At 33.3% G+C, this 26,430-nt stretch overlaps 1 protein-coding gene across 1 annotated transcript in view; it reads left to right on the top strand.

Annotated features, from left to right (window-relative positions):
- Positions 1-25,743, top strand: part of noc2l (NOC2-like nucleolar associated transcriptional repressor) — a 42,645-nt gene extending 16,902 nt beyond the window's left edge. The window contains exons 14-19 of the mRNA XM_073823322.1: positions 815-916; positions 1,537-1,680; positions 10,469-10,582; positions 11,527-11,656; positions 25,097-25,201; positions 25,365-25,743. Coding sequence (XP_073679423.1) covers positions 815-916; positions 1,537-1,680; positions 10,469-10,582; positions 11,527-11,656; positions 25,097-25,201; positions 25,365-25,492 — 723 coding nt within the window. The 3' untranslated portion in view covers positions 25,493-25,743. The remainder of the gene's footprint in view (positions 1-814; positions 917-1,536; positions 1,681-10,468; positions 10,583-11,526; positions 11,657-25,096; positions 25,202-25,364) is intronic.
- Positions 25,744-26,430: the final 687 nt, after the last annotated feature.

Genomic DNA, 26,430 nt, shown 5'->3' with positions numbered 1-26,430 from the left:
TAAAAATATTTCAAAATTTTACTGCTTTTGCTGTACTTTGGCTCAAATAAATGCAGGCATGGTGAGCAGACTTCTTCTTCAAAAAAATAAATCTTACTGTTCAAAAACTTTTGACTGATAGTGTAAATCCAAATCGAACAATTAAAAACAAGCATAAATTGATGCTGTTGAAGGCCTAAAACAAATTCTATGCAAGTATGTGAATGCAGACAATCCTAGCTTTCCAAGTCCAACATTTAGTGTTGAAATGTCAATTCGTGACACAGGTACGTGTTGCATTGTAAGGGAGGCTCTAGAGGACTGTTTTCTTTTTCTCAACTTCACATTCACACAGGAATTCACACAGAATGTGATTCTTCATTTCAAAACATGAGGTGCAGGGTTAAAATTATGTACATGTTTATGATGTGTTCTTTTAAATTTGGATATATTGTAACTTAAAGGAACAGTTCACCCAAAAATGAAAATTCTGTCAGTAATTACTCACCCTCATGTTGTTACAAACCCGTAAGACCTTCGTTCATCTTTGGAACACAAATTAAGATATTTTTGATGAAATCAGAGAGCTTTCTGACCCTGCATAGACAGCAACGCAATTACCACTTTTAAGGCCAAGAAAGTTAGTTAGGACATCATTCAAATAGTCAATGTAACATCAGTGGTTCAACTTTTATTTTCATGAAGCTATGAGAATATTTTTTGTGTGCAAAGAAAACAAAAATAACTTTATTCAAAAATTCTCAGTATGTTTTTTGGGCCAAGAATGCATCCTGTGTGTTGACTTGTGAATGTTTATGTGTTTTCGCTGTTTTAGGATGGTCTAGTGGAGCAGTTGTATGACCTCATTCTGGAGTACTTCCACACACAGGCCTGCTCTATTGGCTTCCCTGAGCTGGCTTTGCCCACAATCGTTCAGGTACTGTTCTCAGTCTCTCTGGAATAAGCTTTCACTTATTCACTTCTCAGCATTTACCACATCGCCAACAGGTCATAATAAGTGAAAGTTATGGAGCGTGCTTGACAGTTGTATTTAATGGCTCCTTTTAGTGCTCACACCTCAACATACACATCCCAACACTTACCCCAGCAACACAGCACACGCTTACACCGCAATGTTCACACTAACAGCACACAAACACACTGGCTGTAGGAAAAAAGCCAGCTTCTTTCACCATCACTTCTTTCAGGCCTCTCTCACACACATACACCCTGGCCACATCCTCTGTTCTGGCCAAAACCAAACTCTCCTCACTGCTGTTTAAAAATCCGGTTTTGAATATTTATTCTTTTGGCCCAGTCCGGTTTATTTATAATATCCACTCCCGTTTCTTCCGTACTTTTCATTGGCGGAATAAAAAAAAAAATGGAAATTGAATCTGTACAGACAGTTTTAAGAGATATATTAATGTTTCTCTTTGAGAATGGTTAAAACTTTTCCTGCATGTGGCTGTATATTCACATCATTTTTGTGATGTTTCATTTGTGCTCTTTCCCCTGCTGTCTCTCATGCATGCTTTCTCCTGTTGGTCTCCTCAGCTGAAAGCGTTCTTGAAGGAATGCAAAGTGGCCAATTACTGCAAGCAGATGCGCCAGCTGCTGGAGAAGATACAGGAGAACTGCAGCTACATCACAGGGCGAAGGCAGAAAGCTGCTTTTGGCGTGGCTGATGTCACAGCTGTGGTGAGTGCATAAAATCGTGTATCATTTTGTACCAGAAACGGACCAAACTGTTCTTGAAGTCAATATGAAATCAAAATGGATGCATTATAACTATCTCATGATCTTAAGCAAAATTTAGGCCTTGTATCAAAAGTCGCACAAAAAAAATGTCAAAAACCAGTAATATTTGGTTAGTTCCAAGCCCCATATTACTTTTTTTTTTCACTTAATGTTTTTTCACTTGAAAATGAAGTAAACCACCATTCCTACCTCAGTTTTATAGTTCAAGAATAGTATGTATAAATTTTTATATTTATATTAGGGCTGTCAAATGATTAAAATTTTTAATCAGATTAATCAGACTTTTCAGTGGATTAATCATGATTAATCACTATTTGACACCTGAATCCTAACAATTTTTTTTTTGTCTGAAATGCATACCAAAATATAAATAACAGGAGACAGATACATAATTTCCATATCTTCATATTATGTCAGGGCCCGCATCGAGCCTGTTTTAGGCTACTCCTTATTTTTTATATTTTAGACATCCATCAATTATGTCGCGCTGGTGGAAACAGCACAAGACTTTCGCTTTTACTTTCGATAACGGATAACGGCTCGGATGGCGCAACTGGAAGAGATCCACGTTCAATCGCACGCAGTAGGCTGAAACTTGCCACAAAATACCGGCAAAAATAAATAATAAATGTGTCGGGGAAAGAGTAAGGACATATCTGAATTATTTATTAATAAAGTGTATTCAATGTGAGTCAATGTCGCAAAGATCCTGAAATCAAATTTTTGGACGCGCCTTGAGAGAGAAATGTATCGTTAAGGATTACATATTAAACAAGTTTTTGTTTTGGATTTGTTTTATTTCGTTTAGAAATAATTTAAAGCTTTCTATAGATATGTTTATCATGTCTGTGAGGCATGCATTTAGCTTTATTTTTGTTAAACACTCCTGTTCAAGAACGAGACGACAGAAAGCGCATCATTTTTGTTTTCTTTATTTTCTAACACTGCAACGTTTTTTGGTGTATTACTTTTTCCTTTGTGAGCAAAAATGACGGATAATTTGAAATTGCTTCTACTGAAAAAATGCAAATGATTGAGCTGGTGCCTCGATGACCTGCAAAGCGGCTTTATGTATCTTCCACTCTCCACTCTGTCACTGTGTCAGTCACCGCTCTTTCGCGAATGAAAGTAATTGTACGATGTACAGATGTAATTCCCAAAACATAAGAAAAACGAAAGTTTCATACAAATTCTGATTGGATTATGGCATGGAAAGTGCAAAGCGCGCTCCCTTTATTATCACTAAAAGCGTCACAAATCTAGTTCATGGAGATCTCACAACGTTCCGTTATAATCAATAAAGCTTTCTAAACTACACAATCAATATTTTATTTACATCGCATCTACACTTAGTCAGGAGATTAACAACTTTGGATTGTTTGTCAGATCTTCAATTGCTTTGCTTTCGTTTGAGGGTAGGCTATATAGCACCGTCTACCCCAGTAGAACCGGGCCTAAGCTTGGCTAACCACTCCAGTTGCAGAGGGGCTGTCGCCCAGGCTTGTACTTGTTAACTGTACCATCATCATTCTTTTTATATTTGAATCCGTCCATAGGCTCACCTTGCTCCATCTCGCCTCTAGCTCCCAAAACCTGACAAATAATTCGTCACACTGCGCATGCGTTAAATGCGTTAAAAAATTTGACGTAATTAACAACAACAAAATAATTAACGCAGTTAACGCGTTATTTTTGACAGCCCTAATTTATATATACACTGCAGTTCAAAACTTTGAGATCAGTAAGATTTTTTTTGTTTTTTTTAAAGAATACATTTCTGCTCTTCAAAGCTTTATTTGATTAAAAATACAGAAAAGTATATTGTGTATACTAATAATATTGTGAACTATTATTGCAATTTAAAATAGTGGTTTTCTGTTTTAATATACTTATAAAATAGAATTTATTCCTGTGATGCAATGCTAAATTTTCAGCATAATTACTCCAGTCTTCAGTGTCACATGATCCTTCAGAAATCATTCTAATATGCTGATTTATAATCAATGGTGGAAACCGTTGTGCTGCTTAATATAAATAAAAAATTATAATAAATAAAAAGAATAGCATTTATTTAAAATAAAAATTTTGTAACAATATAAACTACCATTTAAAAGTTTGCGATCAGTCAAAAAAAATTTTTTTAAAGGAATATTTTATTCACCAAGGATGTGTTAAAATGATAAAAAGTGATAGCAAAGACTTATATTGTTAGAAAAGATTTCTATTTTGAATAAATGCTGTTCTTTTAAACTTTTAATTCATCAAGAAACCTGAAAAAAGAATCACAGGTTCCAAAAAAATGAAGAAGCACAACGGTTTCCAACATTGAGGATAAAAGTAATAAATCATCATATTAAAATAATTTCTGAAAGATCATGTGACACTGAAGACTGGAGTAATGGCTGAAGAACTTAATTTAAACTGTAATAATATTTCATAATACAGTTTTTTCTGCGTTTTTGATCAAGCTTGTATGCTATAAAATGTTTTATATTTAATAAAACCAATAAAATGAATTCATGCTTTACATTAAAAAAATGTTAAATATTATTTACATTTATTTCTGCACTTGTAAGCAGTAATATTTTAATATTACTGAGATATTATAGTTTATATTAATATCTTGATTTTTTTTTCAGTTTTAATATTAATTTTAGTTATTTAGTTTTTTTTATTTTTAGTCATCTTTTGTTTGTGTTTTATATAGTCTATATAGATTTTATTAAATTTTATTTCAGTTTTAGTTATTTTAGTACATGAAGAAAAAAATTAATGAACATGAGAAATGTTGTAGATTTATTTATTTGTTTACTTATTTTAGTTGAAGTTTATTTTATTTCAAGAAACAAAATTAGTTTTATGGTTTTACATTTAGTTAACTATAATAACCCTACTGTCCAGCATTAAACAGTCTTCTGTACAACCTTTTTTGGGTACAAAAGTTTGGAATCAGTAAGGTTTTTAATGTTTTTTAAAGAAGTCTTTTCTGTCCATCAAATCTGTGATCATTTGATTTAAAAAAAAAAGAAAAAAAAAAGAGTAATATTTTGAAATATTATTGCAATTTAAAATGGTGGTTTTGTACTTTAATATACTTTAAAATATAATTTATTCCTTTGATGCGAAACTAAATTTTCAGCGTCATTACACAGTCTTCAGTGTCTGATTTCTAATCAGTGCTGGAAACAGTTGTGCTGCTTAATATTTTTTTAGGACCTGTGATACTTTTTTTCAGCATTCTTTGATGATTAAACATTAAAAAGAACAGCATTTATTCAAAATAGAAACCTTTGTAAAAATATGCAAACTTTGGGGTCAGTACATTCTTTTCTTTTATTCTTTTTTTTTAAAGAAATGAATACTTTTATTCACCAAGGATGTGTTAAATTTATAAAAATTGATAACAAAGACGTATATTGTTAGAAAAGATTTCTATTTTGAATAAATGCTGTTCTTTTTAAATTTTTATTCATCAGAAAATCCTGAAAAAAGTATCACAGGTGCCAAAAAATGTTATGCAGCACAACTGTTTCCAACATAATGATAATAAAAGTAATAAATCAGTATATTAAAATGATTTCTGAAGGATCATGTGACACTGAAGACTGTAATGGCTGATAAAAATTTAGCTTTGCATCACAGAAATAAATTATATTTTGAAGTATATTAAAATGTACAATACAATTTCAAAATATTACTATTTTTTCTGCATTTTTGATCAAATAAATGGAACTTCGATGAGTGTAAGAGACTTCTTTTAAAAAATACGAAAAATCTTAACGATCCCAAACTTTTGAACGGTAATGTAAATCCGTCAACTGAAGGATGTTTTTTTGCTCCACTCTTGTGAGCTTTGGGACCAGACATGGCAGTCATATGTTTATTTTAGCTGTAAAAGCAGACTGTTATCCCTGCAGTTCCTCCTCTTTCCACCCACCTCAAACACCACCCTGCCTTCCGTCCCATCGCAGGTGACTGCTGGTCACCCGCAGTCTTGGTCTGTGTTTGCGTGTTCGGAGCGCTGCGTGTTTACGTGTGAACACATTTGAGTGTGTGTTGCTGTGGTCAGTTGAAAACAGCATGTGGCGGTTGGCCTGGAGCCTAGTTGACCACACCACCTGCAAGTCAGGAAGTGCAGTCACAGGTCCTCAGACAGACACACACGGCCATCGTGGCACGGAATGCTATTACGACCGTAGCCTGACGCAGGGTCGGTGGCGGATGTGAGAGCAGATGAAAGTAATGGAGCGGAAAGCTTTCTAATGCCATTTCTCTCAGCGAGAGACTCAGAGGAGGACATGCAGACGTTAAGTGCTTCGTCTGCGAGCGTCTGGTAACAACAGTCCAGTAGTAGATTGGATTGAAGCAGATTTTGTGCTCGCTAAACAGGATTATTGTAGTTATTGAAAATGCCACAGTTTTTATTTAGTTTTAATTAGTGTTGGTGTATTTTTTTTTTTTCATTATTGTTTTATCCATACTTATTAATTAATAATGTATAATGAATTTTTATATGAATTTAATATATGAATAATTATGTGTATGTAATTAGTATTTAATAAATAATATGCATTCATTTTATAATAAATATTTTACATTGTTTTATAATCATAATAATAATAATAAAAGCAACAATAATATTTGTTATAATTATTATTATTATTTATAATAATAATAATATTGTTGTTGTTGTTGTCACCCATTTTAAAATTCTAGAGTTCAAATTTCTAAACATTGTATACAGAAAGTGAAGCGTGTTGGTTGTTTTCTATATCAATCAGATGCCCTCCGTTCTGTTTTTGCATCTCTTTTTGGGGAAAAAAAAATAGAAATGAAATAGAATTGAAAATATATATTAATTCAGAAAATGTCACTGTTTTTATTATTTTTGTTACATTTAATTAGTGTTGGTGTATTAATATTTTTTATTTTTATTTTAAATTTTAGTTTCATCCATAGATGATATGTTTTATTCATATTTAAATATGTAAATGTTAATTGTAAATATGTAATGCTTAAAAAACAGAAATGTATTCATTTTTAATTATTTTTTATAATTGTTTAATAATAATAATAATAATAGTTTATTAATAACAATAATAATAACCACAATAATATAATGATTAATGATGATAATATAATAATAAGTTATTATTATTATTATTATTATTATAATTATTAAGAATAATAATTTTAGTTTACTTTGAATTAGTGTCATTATTGTATTATCTATAATTAGTTATATAATTCATGTATATTAAATTTCTCTATAAATATATCATTAATGTTTAATAAGTTATGTGCATTAATTTTATAATCAATTCTTTTATATTTGTTTACTACTACTACTACTACTACTACTAATAATAATAATAATAGTATAATAATAAAACACAATAATAATTGTTAAATTTTGATAACAACAACAACAATAATAATACATTTATTTTTTGTTTACTTTTAATTAGTGTTGGTGTGTGTATAAATATTTTTATTTTAAATGTTGTTATATCTATATTTTTATATAATTAGAAAATGTCACTGTTTTTATTTGTTTTAATTTTGTTTACTTTTAATTAGTGTTAGTGTATAAATATATAAATATAAATATATATAAATATGTAAATATGCATTTATTGTTTAATAAATATGTATTAATTTTATAATCTGTTGTTTTTATTATTGTTTAATATTAATAATAGTTTAATAATAATAATAATAATAGTAATATTAATAGTTTATTATTGTTTTTACCAATTGCACAATTCTACATTTCTACGTAAACATTCTACGTTTTATTTTTATTGCAAATGTTAGTTTCAGTATTGTTTTATCTATATTTAGTTATATAATCAGAAAATGTCACTGTTTTTATTTACTTTTTGGCAAAAAACTTTAATTAGAATTACATTTTTTCTTTCTTTCTTTTCTTTTTTAATGCTAATTTCGTCTTCATAGCCGTTAACAATAATAACCCTGGTGCTGACTGGGCTGATAATGACAAAGTTGGTGGGAAGAAAAAAAAATGAGGGGACGGCAGGGGTGAAGGTTGTGAGAGAAGGTGAGAAGTTGCTTCCTCTCTGGGGCGAGATCTCGGCTCCATTCATCTCCATCTCCGCTCTCATTTGTCACCCCTGCCGACGCACAGCCCGTTCATCTCTCCTCCCCGCCCCTCGCTGTCTCTGGACCGACTCGTGCTTCTGATAAATATTTAAGGCCGTTTAAGACTGAAATGAAGGAGGGGTGGAAGGGTCTGTGTCTCTCCACTGTGTAATGTTGAGCCGTAGGGAGAGATGCAGCAGGGCAGAGCACGCAGACAGCATGGCACCATGCCGGGGTGCGTCTGTCGCTGGGCTCTGGCCAGCGGGAAAGATGTCCTTTAGTAACGAGGGTGGCATGGCAAACTTCTCACCCGGCACTGCCGCCAGCACAGCTGCATAGAGCCGCACGGATCAGTCCAACAAACAAATATCTGTCTCTATGGATTGTACCAGTGCCTCCAACAGCTCTAATACTAACCCTAATCCTTCACACAGAGGCTAAATAAATGCATATCTAACTACCTGGAGTTTTGTTAATATTATGAATTAGCTTTTATTTTTTAGATTTTCAATTCTTATGTTTTTTTTTTTTTTTAATTTTATATATTTCTAAATAATTGTCTATTTCTATTTTAATTAAAGTTTTATTTCAGTTAGTAATTTTAGTACTTCAGGTTTAACTTGTTTTAGTTTGTTGCAAAGGCTACATTTCTTCTTTTTAGTATAAATTTTCATTTTATTTAAATGTAAAAAACAAACAAACAAAAGTTTTAGTCTTTCTTACTCTCTCATAATACAGTGCATACGTACTTATATTTGCATATATTTATTTTACTGGTTTATTTATTATTTGCTTATTATTTACTCTACCAGTCAAAAGTTTTTTTTAAACAGTAAGATTTTTAATGGTTTTTAAAGAAATCTATTCTGCTCACCAAGCCTGCATTTATTTGATCCAAAATACAGCAAAAGCAGTAATATTGTGAAACGTTTTTACTATTTATTACAATTTAAAGTCACTGTTTTCTACTTGAATATATTTTAAAATGTAATTTATTCCTTTGATCAAAGCTTCATTTTTAACATCATCACTCCAGTCTTCAGTGTCACATGATCCTTCAGGAATCATTCTAAAATGCTGATTTGCTGTTCAGGAAACATTTTTATTATTATATATATTTAAAACAGTTACAGAAAAAAGCAGGATACAGTTTTTTTCAGGATTCTTTGAGTAGAAAGATCCAAAGATCAGCATTTGTCTGAAATACAAAGCTTTTGTAACATTATACACTATACCATTCGAATGCTTGGAATCAGTATAATTGTTTTCTATATTTTTATAGAAATTAATACTTTTACTTAGCAAGAATGCTTTAAATTGATCAAATATGATGATAAAGACATTTATAATGTTACAAAATAATTCTATTTCAGATAAATACTATTCTTCTGAACTTTCTGTTCATCAAAGAAACCTAAAAAAAATTCTACTCCGCTGTTTTCAACATAATAATAATAATAATAATAATAATAATGATGTTTTTTGAGCAGCAAATTAGAATATTAGAATGATTTCTGAAGGATCATGTGACTGGAGTAATTATGCAAAAAAAAATCAGCGTTTAAATTACAGGAATAAATTACAAATTTAAATATATTCAAATAGAAAACAGTTATTTTAAATGGTAAAAATATTTCAAAATGTTACTGTTTTTGCTGTACTTTGGATTAAAAAAATGCAGGCTTGGTGAGTGGAAGAGACTTTTGGAAAAAAAAAAAAAAAGAAATCTTCCTGTTCAAAAACTTTTGACTGGCAGTGTGTTTATAATAACTATATTGGTTACATGAAAAATCAGCACTTCTAAAAGTCTGCATCACCTGCTTTAAACACCAAAGCTCAATGTATCGGGAGCACGTAAACTGTTGCAATGACTTAAAACATTGTTGTGATTTCTTGCGGTTTGTTTTAGCCTCAGCACCGTAGTGCCGAGCGATCGTATCAGGACTTCCTTCCAGAATGTGCACAGCAGTAGCTGAACAGATGCTTCAAAAGGATGAAGCCCCCAGTTTGCCAGGGAGCTCATCCTCGCTGGTCATGTACACATCTGTTAGCATTGTTTGGGTCTGTTGCATCAAGGAAAGAGCATATTGCGCCCTTTTCTAGCTTTGATCGTTTTCGCTATCCTACAAACCACTGCAAATTGTTATAAATAAGTTTCGCTAACTGTAGACTGAAGTCGGGATTTATTACAGTCTATTGAATTTAGAGGTCAACTAATCTCATTTTACCTGATCAATATCATCCACAAAGACCTTTAAGGAAAGTCTGGCAGGGATTCACTCTCTTGCACCCTCCAGTAGCCCTTTATCCGTCTGTTTGCCACTTATTTTTGCTGTTTCGGAGAAAAGGTGTGCACCAAGGCTCGCTTCTTGGACCGCTACAATTGATACTTCATCAATACACTTCAGAGTATAGTGATAGACCTTACAATATTTCTGTTTCGTTTTGGGGAGGGGGTTATTGATCCACCATAACAGAGCAAGCCTGTGTGTACTCATCATGGCCAGCGATTGTACTTTTTGAGTAACTTTATGGCTTTATTTTGTTGAGAATGTGTATTGAGATCCCTTTTGTTTAACTCTCCTATGTAGTAACATTCACTGTGTTTATTTTGGTGTGTTTACAGGCGGCCTGGGAGAAGCAGGTAGCAGAGGAAGGCACTCCGCTCACTAAATATTACAGCCAGTGGAAGAAACTTCGTGAGAAGGAGATTCAGCTGGAGATCTCTGGAAAAGAAAGGGTAAAAAGTGCCAAAACCACAACCATGATTACTAGAATAATCCAAACCACACCTCTCAGAGGAAGCAGGATTTAGACAACTCCGTCATGTTTTACCAGAGAGAGCATCATTACAATGCTATAGTTTGATCTTTAGAAACAGAATCTCATTATTTGGATTATATATTTCGACATGGCTGTTTATCCCAGTGCTTTTTTTAATGCCAGTCTTATATGAAATGCACAGATGTGACTGTCTTTGTGAAAACTGTAGTGCTGGTTCTGTGAAAGCACCTACTGTGTGTGTTCGTGTATGTGTGTGGAGCTGGAGCGTGTCCATGGGGAGATAATGGAGATGACACCAGGCGGAGTGTTGGCGTCTAGGAAGCGGCAGATTGGCGGAGGAGGCGGCAGGGCTAGTGCTACAGGAAGAGTATTATAGCGCTCAGGGCTGCGTCCCAGGCTTTGATCCACCGAGTCCCCACGCTCAGATCTGATTACCACTGCCTCCCTCCTGCCACTTCCTCCATCAACACACACACACACACACACTTATGTCCCATTATGTTTTTAGGAGAAAATAATGTAACTTTATTATTTTTTTACTCTTGATTTCTAAATTTGTTAACTTCTATTATATTATATCTTTTGTAGTATTAAGATATATATAGATAAAAGAGGTTGAAGTCTCAACAGTGACTCATTTTGTGACATCTGATGTTAATGAGAAGGAAACTCAAAGAATAGCTCATTGTACATCAGCTAGAAAAAAAAAACACTTCCACTTCTTCCATTCAACCAGATTTAGTCTAAAACTAAATCTGAAATGAAAAAACAGAAGCATTTATCAGCATTATATTCTCATTATTATTATGTCTAGAGTGTTTTGTTCATGTTTTTGTCGTGTTTTGATTAATGACAGCATTTAAACTTTTTTTTTTTCTTTTCCATCGCTTTTTAATTTAGATGGAGGATTTGAATCTTCCTGAGATCAAACGCAAGAGGTTTGCGGAGAAGAGAGCTGACAAGAAGGAGTTCAAGGGTCTTTTTGAGTCGGATAGTGACGACGATGGTGATGACCTGTTCAAATCAAAAGGTAAGGTTTTATGCTAATTTATTACCATGTTCCTGTATTGCAAAATGTGCAATGGGAAAGATTCCTTGAGTTTTGTTTTCCTGTAATGCCCTTATTTGTCACTGGGAGGCTGTAGTCCATTGCACTGCACTGTCTGCAGATTCTCATCTCAGAATGAGTTCTGAAACACAAAGTATTAATCCAACAGATCTGTTGAAGTGCAACTTTATTTTATTGTTTTATTGTAATGCTTAAAGAAATAGTTTACCCAAAAATTGCATTTTGTTGAAAAGCATCCAATGCAATGAATGGGTGCCGTCAGAATGCGTGTCCAAACAGCTGATAAAAACATCGCAGTAATCCACAAGTAATCCACACAACACCAATCTATCAGTTAACTCCTTGTAAAGTGAAAAGTTTTGTGTCTGTACGAAACAAATCCATCACTTTAAACTGTTGCCTATAGCCAAAACAACCATAATAATGTCCATAATAATGCTTCTCCCGGTGAAAATGTTCATTCCCTGTTGCTCCCTCACATCAAAATCTCTTTCTCTCTCTCTCTCTCTCTCTCTCTCTCTCTCTCTCTCTCTCTCTCTCTCTCTCCATATATATATATATATATATATATGTATGCATGCATGCATGGGCGACATTAGGGGGGGGCAAGGGGGGGGCAGTTGCCCCCCCTGTGGTTAGTCATGGAATCCTCGACAGCCCCGCTGCTATATAACCCTCAAACGAAAGCAAAGCAATTGAAGATCTGGCAAACTATCCAACGTGTTTTTGCAGTGTTGAGCAATGTAGCCAATCACAGACATATCTGTTGTTTCTGAACAATTAGAAACACTTGTCAGAATTCACTCACTGCTGAAAGCGCCTGATCGGTTTTTATTAAGTGCCGTTTTGTGCGCTCGTGAATCATCTTATGAGTGTAGACGCGATGTAAATAAAAATATTAATTGTGTAGTTTAGAGAGCTTTATTAATTATAACGGAATTTTGTGAGATCTCTATGAACTTTTAGTGATAATAAGGGGAGCGTGCTTTGCACTTTCCAGGCTATAATCCATTTAGAATTTGTATGAAACTTTCGTTTTTCGGCACATGCAAGCTGATATGTTTTGGGAGTGACATTTGCATATTTACGCTGGGTTTATTCTCGAAATAACGGTGAAGCAATAGACGGGATAAAAATATATTTTCCCCTTCTCCCAAAACAACTTACTGTTTCAGCTATAAAATAGTTCAGTTTTGTATGTAATGGCAAAATGTTTATATTTAGTTTCGTTTTTTATTTAGCTAATTTAGAAAAACGCTTGGAGCATTTTTTATTCGTTAAATATATATATATTTACCGAACAGCGCCCAGCGGAAGACTGATCATAGTCTGTTTGATCAGTTTGCCTTCTCAAATCATCACGACTTGCCTAAAATGAAATCTATAGATATAAAACAGTTCAAGTATAAAACAATGGTAGTTTAAACGTTACAGATAAATGTGCGCTATATGCGCATAGTTTGTGCAGAAAGTGGAAGCTAAAGCTTGCAGGACATCGAGGCACCAGCGCGATCACTTGCATTTTTTTCATTGGAAGCAATTTAAAATTATCCGTCATTTTTGCTCACAAAGTACGAGTAATACATCGAAAAAAATGTTACAGCATTTTTATAAAATAAAGAAAACAGAAATTATGTGCTTTCTGCCGTCTGGTTCTTGAACAGGAGTGCTTAACAAAATGAAGTGAAATGCATGCCTCACAGACATAATAAATACATTTATAGAAAGCTTTAAATTATTACTTAACGAAATAAAACAAATCAAAAGCACAAACTCTTTCATGTAATCCGTAAAGATGAATTTCTCTCTAAAGGCGCGTCCAAAAAGGAGATTGCGAGTCAGGATCTTTGCGACACTGACTCAGAATACACAAATTAATTAATAAATAATTCATTTATGTCCTTACTCTTTCCTCGACACATTCATTGTTATTTATTTTTGCCGGTGCTTGGGGCGAGTTTTAGCCTATTGTGTGCGCTTGAACGCGGATTCAGCTGCGCTAAAGCACACTAAACGGTGTCTGAGTCGGTCTCAAAAGTGAAAGCGAAAGTGAAGTTTCGTGTTGTTTCCACCAGCGCGGCATTTTTTTTTCTTCACCATAATTGATGGATGTCTAAATTATGAAAATAAGGAGAAGCCTAAAACCGGCCCAATGCCGGCCCGGGTCTGAACTATGACGTGAAAATTGGCCCGAAGCCGTAGCCCTGGGGTGTAACAAAAAGTCAGGGCCCATCGGCCCGGGCTGAAGTGCAGCGCTTTAATTGACTGCTTTGATGTGCTGCAATACCGTAGGGCACTGTTTTAATGCTTACATCTGATTTTTTTTTTTCTTGCCCCCCCTGACTCAAGAGTCAAATGTCGCCCATGTATATATGTGTGTGTAGGGCTGGGCTATTAATCAAAGTAATCGAAATCGACATTCAGAACCTATAATCGATCAAATTTTTCCAGGTCAATTATTTCAATTACTTTCCCTTTAAAAACATTACTGCGTGTGGAGTCACGTGACCCCGCTCCGTTACGTTACGTTATTCCGCCGACATGTCGATGGAGAGCTTAAGCAGTATTTATACAGTAAAAAGTATTTACAGGATATACAAGAGTAATTTTATTTAGAAGAGATACTGCTTATTTTCTACTTTTAATATTTATTATTATTTTATGGATAATTTATTTTGTTTCCAAAAGTGCAAGTTATTTATTTTCACTAATTTAAGAAAAATGTGACTTTTCGTTTTAAGCAATGTGTGCTTTAATTACAGTTGTTCAACACTGATGTTCAATAAATAATCATAGATAGTAGATAGTGTGTGCACCCTTCATTCAAAAATCTCTCACTTGTAATATGTGCGCATATTTACTGTACAAAACTTGTCAGTGAACTATGAGGGCAAAAAAATAAATATTATTTAAATATAATTAAATATAATTTTATTAATGAATAAAATAATCGTTCATTAATCGTAATCGGGTTAAAATGTTCAATTAATAGAGATTTTGATTTTAGGCCAAATCGCCCAGCCCTATATGTGTGTGTGTATATATATTAGGGCAGTCAATAGATAAAAAATTGTTTTAATCACGATTAATCATACCCTTTTCGTGTGTTTAACTGCAATTAATCGCACACTTATAGTAAAATTAAACACTATTTTTATTTATTTTTTACATTTATTTTTGTCATTTCACAAAATTGCTATATCCAGTTTCAGTTTTCTGTTTGCTAAACTAAAACAGAACACAGAGACACAAAATTTAGAATCAAAAGTCAAGTTAATATGAACTCGGCAAAATGCCTTTCAGGGCTCTACGCTTACTTTTCTTTCACTTGTACTCCTAACTTAAAAAAAATTCAGGAGCACCATCTAATCAATAATTTAAAAATCTGATTAAAAATTAGACTTCCCATTACAAGGTGATATTTGACTCCTTAAAAGTGATTTACAGGGGAAGCCTTAAGGTGAGTACATCTTAAGCATGTTTTATGCAAAAAATATTAACTTTCTTCAACTGATTGTAAAAGTGTTCTCTATATCAGTGGTTCTCAATTCCAGTCCTCGCGTACCTTCACTCTGCACATTTTGTGTTTCTCTTATCGCTTCAGGCGTTTGTTCTATTCGACTGTTAAGTGCCCTGCGAAGTGGACATCACAGGATATTCCGCCATGATTCCAGTTGAACGTATATGTTTCATTCAAAGGGCACTGAAGTGTGCAAGACGTGAATTGAAATTATATTTATTTACAGAGGTAAACTGTCACATTTTACGCTTCTCTAGTAAGTTTCGTCTGTGTGTGAAGACGCTGCAGGCAATGGCGCAGCTCAAATTCATGAATGAATGTTCCAAAGTTAAGTTAAGCTTGTTAAACTTGCTCAGGGAAGTAGGGTGCAATGGGCACTGTGTAGGGACCATGTCAATCGGAACACAGTTCATGCACGGAGCTCACTTCTAACGAGCTGATGATCTGAATCAGGTGTGTTAACTAAGAGAGACATACAAAATACGCAGAGCAGGGGTACACAAGGACCGGAATTGAGAAGCGCTGCTCTATATGACAGGATTAGAGGGGAGGAGCTGAAGCGAGGTTAAATTTTGATGAAAAATTACTATTACTATAGATAACTATTCTTTATATATTCCAATAATATTTGCAGATAATTTTAGTTTCATGTTGGCTTTGAACATTTTAAATTAAAAAAATCTTTACAGTTGATATTGAATATTTATAAGCTTTTCAGTAGAAGCAGGAAACTGTATTATATAATTCGAAAACTATTAACAATTATCTAACAAATAACACACACACACAAACCAGAGTGAAAAGTAAATATAATAAAATGTATTTGAAGTTTATTTCATCCTAAGAATATTACAAATACATTTACATATTTATATACACTACCAGTCTTTTAGGTTTTTAAGATTTTTTGTTTTTCTTCTGCTCTCCAAGCCTGCATTTTTTTTAATCCAAAGTACAGCGAAAACAATAAGTTTGAAATATTTTAACTATTTAAAATAACTTTTCTATTTAAATAAATTTTAAAATGTAAAAGCCTTCAGAAATCATTCTAGTATTCTGATTTGGTGCTTAATAAATATTTATTATTATTATTATTATTATCTTAAAAAAAAAAAAATCTTACTGTTCAAAAACTTTTGACTGGTAGTGTACTTAATAAAAATACCCTGCAGTTGTACTTTTAGTATACTGAGCTGGTATACATAGTCTGGTAAATTGGAACAACAAAGTACTTAATGTACTTTAATTGTGCAGAAGTAGTGCTGAGTTCCAACTAAAGATATACTGAAGTATATTGGATTCTGCTAAAGTGGAACTATTACAAGTATACTTAAGGTTCACTTTAAATATCTTGCATTTAAAGACTAATATTTAGGGGTTCACATAAGTTTTTTAGCCTGGTTCTCAAAACTGGAGCTTTGGTTTGGTCCTTACACTACACATAGTGTGACCCATTAAATATAATTAAATATAAAATTATAGTAATAATAATATCATTGGAAGTTATTTATTTAGTTTTTTTTATATATATATAAAAAATAAACAAAATAATAAAGTGTGGTAGTAGTATTATGTTTTTAATATAAAAAGTAAGTATTACATTAAAATACAATTATTTTATAGTAAACTTAACTTAATAGTATTTACTTTTTTATGTGAATTTTCATTTTCAGACATACATTAGCAAGCCTTTATTTTGGCAGGTTGCCGAGAAGTATGTAATGCGAAAGGTGCACAGATTCGCGAATGCCGATGACCTTCAGCATACGCACTTTCGATTAAAGAACCTTCAGTGAAGAGCGTCACTGAATGAAATGTCACATTTTTGCATTGTGCTTTGAAAACGGCAGCGAATAGCCTATAATTTTGCTTTTAGTTCGAATAGAAATCTAATGCAGTATTACAGTGTTACTAAAATGGTAATTGCACATTAACAGCTGCAACCATGTCGGTACGCAAATGCGCGCTCTGAACTTATTTACACGGCCCATTTTCTTATTTTTGTCGCACCTGCGGACCACTTATGTGCACCCCTGCTAATATTATACAGAGATCATACAATCCTTATTGAAAATGATATTAAAACACATTTTAGCATTAATAGTAAGAAATGTGCATTGTGCACAAGTAGTACTCCAAATGATGTTTTATTATAATTTTTATATCAAGTCTCGAGCGATACGTCATTAAATATGTTAATAGATTTGAACTATACTTAGTATGAAATGAATGTATTTTAAATATATTCATTTTTAACTAAGGAATGCCCAAAATAAATACATTTCGGATGTGTGAGCCTAGAATCGCTTGCTCTTGTGTTCTCTTTTCCTCTCTCTGTGTGTGAATGGATCTCAGTGGAGGGCAGGTCAGCTGTCACACGTGCACTTGCCTCTCCTCTTTAACTCTATATCTGGAGTTGTGTGCTGGGTCATGTGTCGGACACATGCCACACTCTCCCACTCCTCCCGCCCATGAGCCGACAGGCCGACAGCCGCAGAAAAAGTCCCATGGAGGTGGGCGGCGAGAGGAAGGGCTTTTTTTTTTTACATCTGGTGCTCATTGTGTGGAGTCCCTACAAATCTCTCTCTCATTCTGTCTGTCTCTCGCTCTCTCTTACGCTGTTCTCTCTTACAGGAAGCTTTTTTTTTTGCATACTTGGATCCCAGTGGGGGTTTGTAATTCAAAACATTCGCTTGGAAAGATGTTAGTGGCCGCTCCTTCACCACACGGCTTAACTGGCCCCATACCTCCAGCGCTTAGACCCGAGGAACACAGTCATGTGACCTCTAATATATTAATTTGTGGTCTCGGTTGCATATTGTCAAACAAAAGGCCCTTTTTTTGTTGTTGATTTGTTGTTTTGTTTTATTCCTTTTCCAAGCCAACAAATATATTTCGCTTTTCGACACTTTTGATTAAGACATTTTGACTTCTGCAGTTGGTTTTATGGCAGTCACATGGCAGAGATTAAGTATAAGCGGCTGTAGGAGTCGTTGCTGTAGTGAGAACTTGGGTAGGAAATGACGAGGGTGGGATTAGAAGGAGGAGACTATTATTCATAATGTTATTCATGTGCATTCACATGACATAGCAATATTTAGATGCCCATAGCCTGGATGCTAGGCTGTTACAGGATCTGACTGCGACTGGTTGTGCTGGAGGGAGGTTAACTTAGTGGTCAAGCAGTTTCTGATGGGTAGTGGAATACAAATATAAATACAGTTTAATGACAGCTAGCTCAATGTGCATAATATTTCATTTAAAACACGAAAACACTGAATGTCCATTATATTTGAGGTATACAGTAGTCAACATTTAAAGTGGGTCAAAACCTTTCATCAAAGTTCTCCTAAAACCAAAACAATGGTTAACTTTTTTGATCCACTTCAAATGTTGACCCCTTTTAGTAATATTATTACACTACCAGTCAAAAGTTTTTGAACAGTAAGATTTGTAATGTTTTTTTGTTTTTTTTTAAATGAGTCTCTTCAGCTCACTAAGCCTGCATTTATTTGATCCAAAGTACAGCAAAAACATTGCAATTTTTCTGTTTGAATATATTTTAAAATGTAATTTATTCCTGTGGTTTCAAAGCTGAATTTTTAGCATAATTACTCCAGTCACTTGATCCGTCAGAAATCATTCTAATATTCTGAGTTGCTGCTCAAAAAACTTTTGTTAGTATTATTAGTATTAGTATTTTGTTGAAAACAGCTGAATATAATTTTTTCAGGTTTCGTTGATGAATAGAAAGTTCAAAAGAACAGCATTTATCTGAAATAGAAATCTTTTGTAACATTATAAATGTCTTTATTATCACTTTTGATCAATTGTTTTTAGTAATGTTAGAAATGTTACAAAAGCTTTTTATTTCAGATAAATGCAGATCTTTGGATCTTTCTATTCATCAAAAAATCCTGAAAAAATTTACTCAACTGTTCAAGTATTGATAATTATAGAAAAAATGTTTCTTGAACAGCAAATCAGCATATTAGAATGATTTCGAAGGATCATGTGACATTGAAGACTGGAGTAATGAGGTTAAAAATGTAGCTGATCACAGGAATAATATGCATTTTAAAAGCTATATTCAAATACAAAACACTTTTTTTAAATAGTTGAAAAAAATTCAAAATGTTATTGTTTTTGCTGTATTTTGGATAAAATAAATGCAGGCTTGCTGAGCAGAAGAGACTTATTTACAAAAAATCTTACTGTTTAAAAACTTTTGACTTAGTATATATACTGCAGTTATTTTTGTTGTAAACCATTTTGCACATTTAATTTAAATTAAAAAAAAAATGAAAATTCGCTGGCATTTAGAAATTTGGGGTCAGACTTCTTTAAAGAAATTTATATTTTTGTTCAGTAAAGACAAATTAAATTGATCAAAAGTATAGTAAATAAATAATGTTACAAAAAATTTATAATGTTATTATTTCTAGGGCTCTATGACTTTTTTTTTTTTTTTTACAAATTTCATTTTTTTTCTGTTTTAATTTTTCTAGACTGTTAAAAAAATGGTTAACAAAAATAGCATTTTTAAGGGCCTATGAAATGTTTTATTTTTTTCTCAAATTTATTTTTACCAAATTTTGTTTTCCATTAATTTTCTGGATTCTATTTTAATAGTTTCATTAAATTTCAGTAATCAAAAGTATCTCTAATTAGCTGATTTTATATTTCCTTCTATTTTTTTTTTTCAAAAATACTGTTATGTATTTAATTTTTTTCTGGTAAATAATTTTTCTAGTAAATATTGCTCAAAATATAATGTTTTAATAATTGTATTTAGTCGTAGTAATACTATCAACAGTCCTGGAACAGAAGTGGAATAAGAAAAAAATAATCAGGGTTTCCAAAAAAAAAAAAAAATAGTCAGCACAGCTGTTTTTAACATTGACAATAATAAGAAATATTTCTAGATTTCTGAAGGTTTGTGTGTGTCACTAAAGATGGTTTTGCCATAACAGGAATAAATTATATTTTAAAATATATTAAAATACAAAAGTAATTTTAATAATATTTTACAAAGTGAAAGTGACTGTATCTTTGATCAAATAAATACAGCCTTTCTTTCAAAAACATTTAAACATCTTACTGACCCCAATAGTTATTATTTATCTTTAATTCTATACATCTTTAAAATTAATAGTTATGTTTCCATTACAACTTAACTTCTTTTATTTTATAAATGTCAATAAAAAACTATCGCGAAATGTGGCGTTTCCATTAACCAATGTTATACGACTAAACGCATTTTTTTTTTTCCTCTTGTGATAAGTCATTGGTGACCAATGTTGGTAGGTTTATGTATGAGTACGCTATTTGGAGGTTATAGTACATTAAAGAATGATTATGTGACTTACGCATGCCAATTGTGACCCTGGACCACAAAACCAGTCATAAGGTTAAATTTGACAAAACTGAAATGTATACATCATATGAAAGCTCAATAAATAAGCTTTCTATTGATGTATGGTTTGTTAGGATAGGACAAAATTTGTCCGAGATACAACTATTTGAGAATCTGAAATCTAAGGGTGCAAAAAAATCAAAATACTGAGAAAATCACCTTTAAAGTTGTCCAAATTAAGTTCTTAACAATGCATATTACTAATCAAAAATTGCATTTTGTTATATTTATTGTAGGAATTTGACAAAAAATCTTCATGGAACATGATCTTTACTTAATTTCCTAATGATTTTTGGCATAAAAGAAAAATCAATAAATTTGACCCATACAATGTATTTTTGGCTATTGCTACAATATACCCCAGCGACTTAAGACTGGTTTTGTGGTCCAGGGTCACAATTGAGCTATAAATGCCATTGTTTCCATTGCAGTTTTGCAAAAGGTACCTTTTTCAAATTTCCTGAAGAACCACCTCATGTGAGCGTAAAAACTTTTTTGCGATAAATGTGAGTTTTTGTGAAATTGATGTGTTTCCATTGGCCGTATTTTAATTTCGCAACTTCAGTTTGCTTATTTTGAAGGGTAATAAAGATGCAGCTACTGATGGCAAACTGGTGTATAATATTTTTTTATTTATATCTCAAACTTAAGCTCCTATCTCCAAGCTCCAATAAACTCAGATTGGCCCAATATTGTCCAATTAATGTGCTGCATCTGTCACTGTTTTGAGGTAGTCTTATGACTTTTCCCAACTTCTACTTTCTAGTTTGTCTCTAAAGTTTTGGAGTGCTTCACTACCTGCTGGGTAGGTCTGCTTTTGGCCCGTTAATATTCTTGCGTCGTGTTTGTTGTTTTGTTGTCGCTGCAGTGTGCCAGGTTGTTTAATGCCATCAGCGTTCTCAAAGACTTGGCTTGAGGTTTCTCCATCTTAAAGTTTGTAAACACCCTTATTTTCAGTGTTGCTGTGTCAAGGCTGTTTTCAGTGCTGAGAGCCACATGTAGATTGTGTCTTTGATTTGTTTTCTTTTTGTTTTTCATTTTCACTTTATTGATCAGGCCGCAGGCAGTCATTAAAGTCTTTGCCTCGTGCTCCTGGTGGACTTTCCGTACCCTCTCTGAACTCTCCGGTCAGCCGGTCGCCAGTTATATTAAGATGCATGAGGCTCCTCTCAGCAGCAAGGTGTGTGCCTGGTGTTAAGCTCGGCTCCCCCCTCTGGCTGGCTCCAGTGTGTGCTGGGTAATTAGGGTGGAGGGTGCCTGGCTGGGGAGGTGTCTGTGCTGCCATTCACCTCCCAGGCAGCATCTAATCAAATCCCACTTCAAAGCTCTGGGATTTCAACCCCGTCCTCTTCAGAGAGCACGAGACACTCCCACACACACCTCTGGATTAGCCAGGCTAAATTGCTGTCAGAAGCTAGCCTCTATTTTTGTCATGTAAATAGTAACCTATGAGTGAGCAGCATGGGTAGGTCAACTGTGGTGTAGTTTAGTCTCTAGACAAACGCTTCCACTAGAATCAAGCAAGCTCTTTCTGTTGAGTGTTTTTCATTGGAATTCAACTTTAAATGGTACATTATAACCTTGATTATTCACATACAGAGTGAAAAGTTCATATGAAGTCAAAAGACATTTTAGACACAGACCGAGTCTTTTAATATTTTAAATAGTGAGGCAACACATTTTTTTAACTTTTTAATTTAGCCAAACCAAAATGGAAAATAACTCGAAAATGGAGATGTATACAAACATTTAAAGGGATAGTTCATCCAAAAATGAAAATTGTGTCATTAATTGCTCTCTACCCTCATGTCGTTCCAAACCTGCAAGACCTGTGTTCATCTTTAGAACACAAATTAAAATATTTTTGATGAAATCTGAGAGCATTCCTCATGGTACTCTTGTGAATGGTGGCAGAGACACTGAAGAGGAGAAATTGTTAAAGGAAATCATTATTTTTGTTTTCTTTGCACACAAAAAGTATACTCGTAGCTTCATACCATTACGGTTGAACCACTGATGTCACATGGATTATTTTAACAATGTCCTTACTAAATGTTTGGGTCTTGAACTTTTCAATTGTGATGCTATATATGCAGGGTCAGAAAGTTTTTGGATTTCATCAAATATATCTTAATTTTTGTTCCGAAGATGTACAAATGTTTTGCAGGTTTGGAACAAAATAAGGGTGAATAATTAATGACAGAATTTTCATTTTTGGGTGAGCTATCCCTTTAAATAGCAAATAAGGCAGTTTTTAATGTTTTTAACCTTTTGATGATATAATTATATGTGATTCTGGACCACAAAACCAGTCTTAAGTAGCACTGGTATATTTGTAGCAGTAGCCAAAAATACATTGTATGGGTCAAAAAAAAAATCATTAGAATATTAGGTAAAGATCATGTTTCATGAAGATATTTAGTGATTTTCTTACTGTAAATATATCAAAATGTAATTTTTTGATTAGTAATATGCATTGCTAAGAACTTCATTTAGACAAATTTAAAGCCGATTTTCTCAATATTTTTAATTTTTTTGCAACCTAGGATTCCAGATTTTCAAATAGTTGTATCTTGGCCAAATCCAGTCCTATCCTACCAAACCATACATCAATGGAAAGCTTATTTGATGATGTATAGATGTCAATTAAAAAAAATTACCTCCATTTTAATGTTAAAATATTTGTATTAATGACATTAATTTATACATGCAGTAAATGATTAAGACATCACTAACAGGTTAATTAAAAATATAATGAATATGTAATAAATTGCATCTATTTAGCAAAATGCTTCACTCTAAAGTTTTCTAGCCAACTATCTAGCTTATGAACCTACCATGGTTTTCCTGAGGTAAATGCAACATTGTTATTTTTATTTAATATATTAATTTATTTAAGCTGTTTCTTTACAAGCTGTCTTTTTCCATGGTTAAAATACTTTCGTTTTCCCAGATTTTTTTTTTTTGTTCATTCATGTTCATTTTGTGCTACAACTCATTATGAGATTATTAGTTCCTGTGTCACTTAAACTGAGGCAGATAAAGCAGTCTTTAACACCACATTAAAAATGCTATTGTTTGAATGTTTAGGATACAATTTTATTTTGATTGTTAGATGGGAAAACACCAGAAGTAACTTAAGTTTATGCTGTTTTCGGTTTTCGTTAACAAAACTTCACTAAAAGATTATATCGTGGCATTTAAGAATTGGTTTATCCAAAAAAATTGGGCTACTGGCGTCCCCTCTCTTTCTCTCCCACTTCGCTTTCTGTCTCCTCTACACTGTCCTATCATAATAAAGGCAAAAACGGCTAAAATAATTGCCGTCACTAATTTTAAGCATTTCAAATTATGAAGACAAACATATTTTTTTGGACTAGGGCTGTCGCTAAATATTATTTTGGTAATCGAGTAATCAGTCGATTATTCTTATGATTAATCTGAGAATTCTTAAAAAAAATTGTTGTGATAAAAATAGACCTAAGTGAACAATAGCCTTTAAAATGACTTAAAATACATATATAATAGCAATGAGGCAAATGAAATATCAAAAGCAAGTAATCATATGGTTTTATTAAACAAAGCTGTTCAAATACATAATGTATTATAAACAATAGAGCTAATGTACATTACGGATTATAACAAATGACTGCAGAGGATGCCAACGATTGTTTTTACACTTTACAGCGGGATCTAATCCTTGTTTAATATTGACTAAACCACATTTAATTCAAATGTCAACTTAATCTTTAATATTTGGCCATTTCTTTATGATAGAAAAGCTACAGCCACTGTAATTTCTTCAATATGTGGACATCAAAACGTGTCAAGGGTTTAAACCTTTGTTTTGAAATCGTGATGAACAGTTAGCATATTGAGGAAGATACTGATGTATTCGTCTGTGTTTGCGTTGGTTTATAAATGGCTTGCCTTACAAATCTAATGAAATGGTGCACGTTGCATTCCCAGATGAATGTTATAATAAAAAAGAGATGAAGTTTAAGATGCTCCACACATGTAAATGCTAACAGTTTGTGTGGAGCAGCATTTACTGTGAATGGAGCCGCTCTGACACACACGTATGTAACCTACACGCATGTAAATAATCAAAGCACATATATTTTTACCTGCATTGCATATATTTATCTAACTGAATCGTAGCATTTGTTAATTTTTAATAGCATTATGCTTTATGATTTTTAAATGGGTTTAATATGTGGAATGCGCCACTTTTTTGAAAATGACTCGATACAGGGAAACATGCAATCGAGGATTTAAAAAAAAATACTTGACTAGAATTCAGGCTGATGTGCACCAATAAATTTTGATTTCATGTTGATTTTGAAATCAACCTGTTCACTTTTCCTAAGTATCAGTAAGATCACTTATAAGGCCATTTGGATTACAACTTCGGGAATGAATGAATGAATATTGTTCTAAAGACATTATCTGATTTTATTTACAGGAGAAAAAGGTGAATCTGAGGATGATGAAGGCCTTGAGGACCTTTCAGACATGAGCGGTGATGATGATAAAGAGGATGTAGATGACTTGGAGGAGGATGATTCAGGTGATTATATGTTTTTGAAATGATTAAGGATTGTCTCTGTGCAGGGTTAGATATTCACTATGCTTCATGTCTGAGCTATACATAATTTTGCTCGTATTTTTCAGCTGTCTTAACTTTAGTTAGCATGTCATTTATCTGTTCCTCATGTTTGTCATTGTTTCAGATGGTGACCAGAAGTCTTCGACCTCTAAAGACAAAGCACCAAAGATGATATTGAGCACAGAGCTGAGGGAGGTGGCTGAGGGAGATGAAGATATGGTTGAGGACCTGGAGCTCTCTGATCAGGACTAATGTCACAGTGCTACATCAGCATTTCTATTTCACATCCAAACATGATTTATACTGTTATTAAAGGAATAGCTCGCCAAGAAATATTTTTTGGTGTACTGTTCCTTTAAGAACCATGTACAGCTCCTGTTGTAGTAATTACATGTTTCTTTTTTCTACACCATTGTATTTTATAAAGTGTGAAACAACAAATTAATCTAACACTTCATAGGGTTGTCAAGTTAAACACCTTATTAAAACTTCTGAAATCTGTACTTTGTTTCAAAACTACTACAGGCTATCTTTTTCACCTCAGTATTTGGAGATGTTGCATTGTTGTGCCGAGGGCACTGTTTGTGTTCAGAGGTGGTGAATGGGTAAGCCAGAGGCGGGAGGTGGAGGCACGGGGTCGGCCCTGAGCACCAGGCTGCCAAACGCTCGTATCATCCACTGCCAGGCTGTGCTGCCCAGGTGGGGAGAGAGGAAGAGAAGAAAACAGAGAGCAGCCTGTTCTCTCGCCAAAACATCTCTCCCCTTCAGTGCTTTCACGTCACTTTCTGAAACCGCTTGGCTTTTTCTAAATGTTTTAAAGCAACGTTTTAGCTGCCAGAACTCCACACAGCTCTAGTGCTGCTCTAGGAAATTGGTTAAGAAAGAATACTCTACTAGAATAGTCAAAAAAATTCAAATTGTCCTCATTCGCTTGTAGGATTAGCTCATTTTCAGAATAAAATTTTCTGATAATTTACTCACCCCCATGTCATTAAAGATGTTCATGTTGTTCTTTCTTCAGTCGAAAAAAATTAAGATATTTGAGGAAAACATTCCAGGATTTTTCTCCATATAGTGAACTTCAATGGCGGCCAATAGTTTGAAGGTCCAAATTGCAGTTTTATTGCAGCTTCAGAGGTCTCTACACAAGCACAGCTGAGAAATAAGGCTCTTGTCTAGTGAACCATTTT

The sequence above is a fragment of the Garra rufa genome, chromosome 18 (genome assembly GCF_049309525.1).
Source record: "Garra rufa chromosome 18, GarRuf1.0, whole genome shotgun sequence".
Lineage (NCBI taxonomy): Eukaryota > Metazoa > Chordata > Actinopteri > Cypriniformes > Cyprinidae > Garra > Garra rufa.
Note: the sequence above shows the minus strand (reverse complement) of the source record. Positions and strands in the feature narration are given on the sequence as shown.